We start from the raw sequence: 7,707 nt of genomic DNA on the forward strand, positions 1-7,707 counted from the left end.
GGAGATATGCCAGAAGTAAAATGATATTATAGTGAACTGTCCAGGTGTACCTCAAATATGTTGCCACGTTAGTGGGTATTGATTCTAGATTACACTCACATTACACCAACTGCATTACTCGTGCAACCGTCACTCGATACTGTTGACATAAAGCAAAGCTCATATGGTAGTACAAATCAATAGCTACACGCAACCAACACATACCCGTTCAGGCAGTCCTATTCCGGGTAACGATACTGAATATACAGTTCTAGGAACTACTGTGACGTCACGCTGTTTGTGCTTTCACCATGGCGCGCTGAGTCCGCCCTTGTCCTTCTCCTTCACTGTCACCCTTTCTTCTAACTTTCGGCGAAATATATGGACCTAAATTCTTCCACAGGTAAGACACGTTTTGTATCTTAATTTCAAAGTTAATAATCTGTGTCAAGCTTGAATCACAGTTTGTAGTCCCATTTGGTAGTCCTGTCCAGGGGCGGATACAGCTTTTTGAAAAAGTGAGGGAGGGGGGTGTACACGATCTCTGGTCATGGTCGTCAATTCATAAGATGGTTAAGTTCAGATGTTATTATATTTATATATGTTCTAAATTATAAAGCTCAGAACAATTATTAAATATGAATGTTGCTTCTGCGCATGCGTATCGTTAAGGACTATTTTTGGACATTATTCGAAACACAGTGCACGAAACTACACTTGATATTGAGCAACGAATGGCGGGCACGGTGAAGCATGTGCGCGACTGCATGGTTTGATTGTTACTATACTTTTTCTGTAATATATACTTCTGTACTATTTTATGTGGTGTTGTATTCGGTAAGCTCAATATTTTACCACCACAATAATATCTAGGTGGTTGATGTTGATTGGGAAACACATGGTTATGATAGCCATACTTCATACATGATACTTTTGAATGTGTGTGTTTGTGTGTGTGTGTGTGTGTGTGTGTGTGTGTTGTGTGTGTGTGTGTGTGTTGTGTGTGTATGAGAGAGAAGATCCTTGGTACAGATATAACTTCATCATCATGACTATGCATGTATATGTGTGTGTAATGAACCACAATCCCCCTCGTCACACTGTCATATCGTCTAAATTTAATACGATCTAAATTAGTTACAAATGTTTACTTTGCCTTTAATTACAATGATGAAATCCATATAAAGGTAAGACATGGCCTTCGAATGGTTCGAAAGAACATGTAAATAGTTATGCTAATATATTTGCCTCATTGCTTTTGAAATTAATGTTGATATAAATATGAAACGGTTTGTAATTTCATGATGTGAACTCTTCACTATAGAGATACAACACTGCCCATGCTCTCACACTCACTAATGTTTCTTCTCAAACGGACCATTTAATCATCACAGTTTAATATGCTAAATGCGTTGCTTGTATCATCAGAGTCGCGTTGCATATTGTTGTAATATTATTTGAAACATTTCAGTGCCACTATCTCCACCCTTCCTCTGAGGAAGTGAACCTAACGTTTCCTTATAAACATGACACTGGAGGAAAATCGCCAACAGATCATACAACAGATCATGGATACCTTAGAAGCGCGCGTTGAATGTGATCAGCTTGTCAACAAACTTGCTGACGCCAAAATCATATCTACTTCTGACGTCACTAAAATCACGGACACAGAGGAGAAGGACAGGGTAAAAACTCTTGTAGACGTGATAATGGAAAAGGACGACGAAAACCTGCACCCCCTAGCTTTGAAAATATTGGAATCGCAAACACTCCCAGACCCGGAAAGCACCAGGAACACAAAACAAGCCTTAGAGCGAGCGGTGCAGGGTAAGTAACATACGTCCTACAGAGTGAGTTAATATGAAATGCATCGGCATTTATACAGCTATATAGCGACATATGATACAAGAAAATCACCAGCAAGTAGATCTTTAGTCTGTGATGAACTGCTGAACCCAGAAATATCGTTCATAATATATACTCAGTGTGTACCATGTAGATAGATATAGATAGCTATACACCCCCGTGAAGATCCGGGTTAGAATTGTTCTTCACTAACCCATGCTTGTCGTAAGAGGCGACTAACGGGATCGGATGGTCAGGCTCGCTGGCTTGGTTGCCACATGTCATCGTATCCCAATGGCGTAGATCGATGCTCATGCTGTTGATCTCTAGATTTTCGGTCCAGACTCGATTATTTAAAGCCCACCGCCATAAAGCTGACATACTGCTCAGTGCGGCGTAAAACAAAAACCAACCAACCAATCAACTACAGATAAAGACATATGTCACTTGCTAAGTGTTTGTGACAGTTTTATTCATTGTGTAACTGTTCCTAGGCAATCACATTGTTTCTGTTGACATTCAGTAGGGTGCAGTGGTGTGCTTTATTTTTAGACTTGTGCTATATTTAGACAAACATCTGAAATGTACTACAGGGTATTACAACCCTATTGGCCTGTCCACTATATTCTGACCCAGGGAATTGGAGAATTTTCTGGAGTATTTTTCCTTGAGGCATTAGGGGAACTAACTCTTGCCGTTCATCTCACATTACGTTTCAAGTTCACCAAGTCCTTTTATATAGACTGATTCAATTTCAGCTTGGGATTCAAGATGTAGCACTAACATATCTTATATATTCATGGATATCCTATTGTTATTGTTTCGATATGTTATGTTATTCATGTTCACTCAACGTGTATCATTTACTCTTTAAGATAATGAGTGTGCATTTATGTTAATACATATTAACTGTGAAATGGGTGAATGAGTGAGTTTAGTTTTACGCCGCACTCAGCAATATTCCAGCTATATGGCGGCGGTCTGTAAATAATCGAGTCTGGACCAGACAATCCACTGATCAACAGCATGAACAACGATCTGCGCAACTGGGAACCGATGACATGTGTCAACCCAGTCAGCGAGCCTGACCACCCGATCCCGTTAGTCGCCTCTTACGACAAGCATGGGTTACTGAAGATCAATTCTAACCCGGACCTTCACTGGTAAACTGTGAAATGGAAAATCCGGTAAAGTTTACAAATGTCATATTTGGATGCAGGTGTAGACCCTACTTCAGCACCTACACGACCTGCCAAGGAAAGGAGAATCCTCAAGCACAGTGATTTGTCTGATGATTGGGAAGTGAAGAACTTTTTGGTTGAACTCTCAGAGGGAATTGGCGAAGACGAAATGAAGAAAATGAAGTACATAATGCGTGGTATGTTTGTTACGGTTGTGTTAATAATGATTATTTCCTAGATACATGATACCAGTCGGATATCCTGTAACGTCAGTAACGTTAATATCTTTATCATCACAATAGCTGTAGAAGAAACAGACCAAACGGAGTAAAATACATATATCTGCGCGGAGTCCTTCATTTATGCTTTGGGCGGTGGGGTAGGCTAGCGGTTAAAGCGTTCGGTCTTCGCGCCGAAGACCCGGTTCGATTCCCCCACATGTGCACACTGTGTGTAGCTAATGTCTGGTGTCCCCGCCGTGATATTGCTGGAATATTGCTAAAAGCGGAGTAAAACCATACTCACTCACTAATTTATGCTTTATCTTCCCAGGCGAAAATGGCTTCGGTGATGCAGTGATTGAAAAAATCACTGACCCATTGAAGTTCTTTGAAATATTGAGAAAAACCAGACGAATCGATGCATACAATCTTCATTTCCTGCAAGCTTTGATATGGCGCACCAAAAGACGAGACCTCACCGAAAAGATTCGTCAGTTTTGTCTGGAATGTGATAAGAAACCAATCCATTTTATTCTTCCAGCCGAACAACCAGGTAAAACGTTCGTCATTTGCTATTTAGGCAATATATCACTTGATAAAGTTGCCATTTTCAAAACAAATATCACCAACAAATACCTAGAAATCATTATTGAATTATTACGTCCTGATGACTTGTTTTAGATAATGGTACCCAAAATATATCTCCTCTTTCATTCTTATTCAGAAAACGGATACAAGTATATCAAGTTCCATGTAGAGGGCGACATAGATGAACTCACACATGCAGACAAGGAACACCTGAGGGCTGACGTTGCACGCATCCTCTGCGTACCAATCACTACTGTCTTCATCAGGGGTCTTGAACCAGCGAAAAGTCTCCTGTTTACGTTCATGGTTCCCAAGGAGGATGTCAACAGCTTCATTCATATCTACATGTGCCAGGAGGTCTCGTTTGTCCATTTATCTGTCCATGTCGAGATACACGATGCAGAATTGTCCCTATCAGGTATGAAATGTACTGACATATTTTTTGAAGAAACAGATTAAGTAAAGTTAATGCTTATTTGTGTATAGTGTGTGAAACAGGTAATATGAATGTGAAAAGTAATACACGACCCGATATTTCCAGTAAGTGACCTGGTAGCATTTGTCGACGGATTACATTTTCTTCTGTCATGGTTACAGGTTGTCAAAGATAGGTTGTTACGCTGCTACGAACATTCAACAAAACATTCATCTCTGTGCTCTCTTTACAGAAATTGCACCCACAACAGAACATGAACACAAACCCATGTATCGTGAATTGAAGCACATGTTGGAGCGAGAACAGAGTCTCAAAACACACCTTGCAGACAGAGATGAACAGTTGATTGATCTTCAGGACAAGCTTGATAGAAAGGAAGAAGACTCAACTGTGGACCAGATTCTACGAAATGGCGGAGAGTTAAACGCACAGCAACTTAATCAAAAGTACAGGGACTTGTTTCACAGAGCGATGTCCGTGATGAAGACGATGAAGCCAAGGGAAGATGTGCCTGACAGCAATGGTAAGTTTGGGTCATTGAAACTGTCCAGCGCATCAGCTCTGTATAGAAGACTTCTGTCACAAGTCAGGGAACGTTGTTCATCTTTGGATATAGACTTACTGAACAAACTGCTAGATGCAAAGACTACACTTGAAGCCACGTTACACGAGGAGAGACTGAGGAGAATGCAGGACATTATCATGATGCTGTCAGAACAGGTGGAGGAACAGGCAGAAATGAATACAAATTTGCAGGCTTTCAGTAACATAGCTGGTGCATCGTCACCTTTCCTACAGGACATCTTGGCAATTCAGGAACAGACAAGCAACCTCGCCATCAAACAAGACCAGCAGGGGAAGACGCACAAGCTGGAAATAATAGGAATGCAAGTGGTCAATATGATCCATCCAGGTATGCCCATAAATTATCTGAAAATGAAACAAACGTGTGCAACTACACTTAAATCTTACACCGAATAAGTTTTTCTATGACAAACTAACTTGAATGACTTTCAGTTAAGAACATTTATGCAAAAGTGCTTTGTTTATTTCTTAGCACCCCAGCAGATTTTGCTTCATCCTTATGCATCCATTCTGATGACAATGTCCAAAGAACTATCCAACGAGGAGAGACAAAAACTGAAGACGTTTCTGTGTTTTTCTGAGGTTGAAGAGGAACTGCTGAAAAAGTATCCAGACAGGTTTCTTGAACATGCATTGTTAAGAGAACTTCTCAAGGGCAGACAAGAAGATCCCATGGGTATGAGCAATATTTGTGATGTACTGGAACAGTTAATGATCGTTACATAATTTAGTTAGATTATCAGTGATTAATTTGAATTGCCTTTTAGGAATGTATTGTGTCACATTGTTTGAAGTTACTTTGATAATTCGTGTCATCATTGAAAGAAAAACTTATGAATAGTTCATTTGTTTCAGAGATTGTAGGGGAGATTTTGGCAAAGATTGGAAAGAGAGGTTTGGTACAGCAGTACTTGGATCCTGAATAACGACCCCACTTGACTTAGAAGCCATTGATGGAAAATCAAGGTGATGAAGTAAGAACAGTTCTTTTTATTGCGTGATCAAGAGGAGGTGACATATGTCCATATTGTGGATGCTGTTGGTAAAATGAGAACGTTTCAATATGATTAATATCTGCCTTACAACACATTCACTATCAGAGATTATATGGTTAATGTGTGCAGTGAATGGCCTAGGACTACAAATCAACGACCAATCAGATAGAGCAATGTAGTTACCTAGGATTGGTGTAACGTGTTTCCCTTTGTTAGAGCAGTGTTATTACAGTACATTATTCCTCTGCATGTTGATTATATATTAAATGTGTATGGAATCTCGAACGTGAGTGTTTTCCCACTGCCTTTGTTCAGGAAAAAAATGACAGGGATAAAAACACCTTTGCACATACAATTTGCATTACTGGAAAAGTCAGACACTACATTTCAAATAATGGTATCTTATTTGCCAGCAAATGAAGTTTTTTTGGTCAACGAATGAACATTTAATTTCAGTAATTGAAGTTTTAACTCAACGAATGAACATTTGCCAGCAAATGAAGTTTTAACTCAACGAATGAACATTTGGCAGTAATTGAAGTTTTAACTCAGCGAATGAACATTTGCCAGCAAATGAAGTTTTAACTCAACGAATGAACATTTGGCAAAACGGACGACAGTCGACCCCCTGCAAGGGGAGATAATTTATAACATAATGTTACAAAACATTTTGAAGCAACATCTTTTGCCCATGTTTTATTATAATCGACAGTCGATCATACTTACTCATTTGCCTATTCATTTTATTTACTTGTTTAAAATTCAGAGTAAATTTTAAAATAATACCACCTCATTCAGGCAGAACAACGTTAAAAGCACAGAACCTCAGTGCTGAGGTTACAAAACGTTACAAGATTGAAAACAGTCGGCGAAACACTTCAAACTAAAACACAGTCAGCATATCCGTATCAAATACTTCATGTACCATTTATGACACCAACAAATATGACTTTCTTTCTCTACCTCATGTACGCCCTGTACAATGACAGGAATGGTCATATTCCATTGATACCGATTTGAATTGTCATACAAAGGTTCTTCTAATGTGTAAGTTGTTTTCACTTTTCCATGGAGAACAGTTAACATGGTGTGGAGTGTCTCATATGTATGATACTCTATGTGTGTATTTATATGAAATTTATTTGTATAACCCATTTCTGCTTTACCTGTATAATTATGGCTAGTTGTTTTTTTTTTACTTGAAGAAATTACATAAGATACTTATGGTGTTGGTTTCCCCATCTCCTTTATAGTTACACATTTATTTATGTGTAACGCGTATCTTTAAGCTTTAAGTGCCAGGACAAAAGATTTCCTTTGTTTGTTTGTATTTTTATTTAACGCCACACTCAGCAATATTTCAGATATATGGTGACGGTCTGTACATAATCGAGTCTGGATCAGACAATCCAGCCGCAAGACGGCAAATGGGATCCCACTGTTTCGAAGAAAGGAATTTCGGATCTGACCATCGCTTAGAAATTATCTCGGTATATAGGGCGACTGTGCCACATGCTTCCCAGTACAACGGGCTGCAGTACAGAAACACCATTCGGATCTTCTCGATATTGTCGTAACTGGCGATTGGGCTTCAGTAAACCCTACCACAGTTACCTATTAATTATGGTCGTTCCACATTTTTCGGGGAGATGGTAGCTCTGGCGCTCCACTCGCTTGGTCCGTTGCAGGATGCTAAGTCAAGGAGTGAGGGGTCGGACGACTGTGACTCCTAACTAACCACATAACATTCATGCACTGGCACACATACATTCAAAGATAAACGCAACACCAAGTTTATACTCACATAGTTGTCACTCTGTCTCAGTCCATCTCTCTAACTACAACTTCAACAACAGGCAAGGCCGGTTCGTACCACA

General features: G+C 39.5%; 1 protein-coding gene across 6 annotated transcripts; it reads left to right on the forward strand.

Moving 5' to 3' along the window:
• The first annotated feature begins 231 nt into the window (after positions 1-231).
• On the forward strand, positions 232-7,447 carry LOC124269204. 6 transcript variants are annotated; one of them, XM_046704217.1, is made up of 9 exons: positions 232-382; positions 1,451-1,806; positions 3,038-3,202; positions 3,558-3,779; positions 3,951-4,232; positions 4,483-5,163; positions 5,308-5,511; positions 5,691-5,809; positions 7,195-7,447. In XM_046704217.1, exons 2-8 carry the CDS (start codon positions 1,506-1,508, stop codon positions 5,759-5,761), a joined length of 1,926 nt encoding a protein of 641 aa, XP_046560173.1. In that variant the 5' UTR covers positions 232-382; positions 1,451-1,505; the 3' UTR covers positions 5,762-5,809; positions 7,195-7,447. The 6 variants fall into 6 exon arrangements, with proteins under 6 accessions (XP_046560173.1, XP_046560174.1, XP_046560176.1 ...); XM_046704218.1 differs by having other exon boundaries at positions 5,691-5,801; XM_046704220.1 differs by lacking the exon at positions 7,195-7,447 and having other exon boundaries at positions 4,483-4,848; positions 5,026-5,163; positions 5,691-6,197.
• Positions 7,448-7,707: the final 260 nt, after the last annotated feature.

This window comes from Haliotis rubra, unplaced genomic scaffold, assembly GCF_003918875.1.
Source record: "Haliotis rubra isolate DU_JTF1 unplaced genomic scaffold, ASM391887v1 Scf143, whole genome shotgun sequence".
Taxonomy (NCBI): domain Eukaryota; kingdom Metazoa; phylum Mollusca; class Gastropoda; order Lepetellida; family Haliotidae; genus Haliotis; species Haliotis rubra.

Excerpts from the sequence above, each read along its gene's own strand:
- LOC124269204 (XM_046704217.1), top strand. The coding sequence starts at position 1,506 with ATGACACTGGAGGAAAATCGCCAACAGATCATACAACAGATCATGGAT. Across the intron at positions 3,780-3,950 it reads TCTTCCAGCCGAACAACCAG|AAAACGGATACAAGTATATC; the intron begins GTAAAACGTTCG and ends ATTCTTATTCAG. Across the intron at positions 4,233-4,482 it reads TGCAGAATTGTCCCTATCAG|AAATTGCACCCACAACAGAA; the intron begins GTATGAAATGTA and ends CTCTCTTTACAG.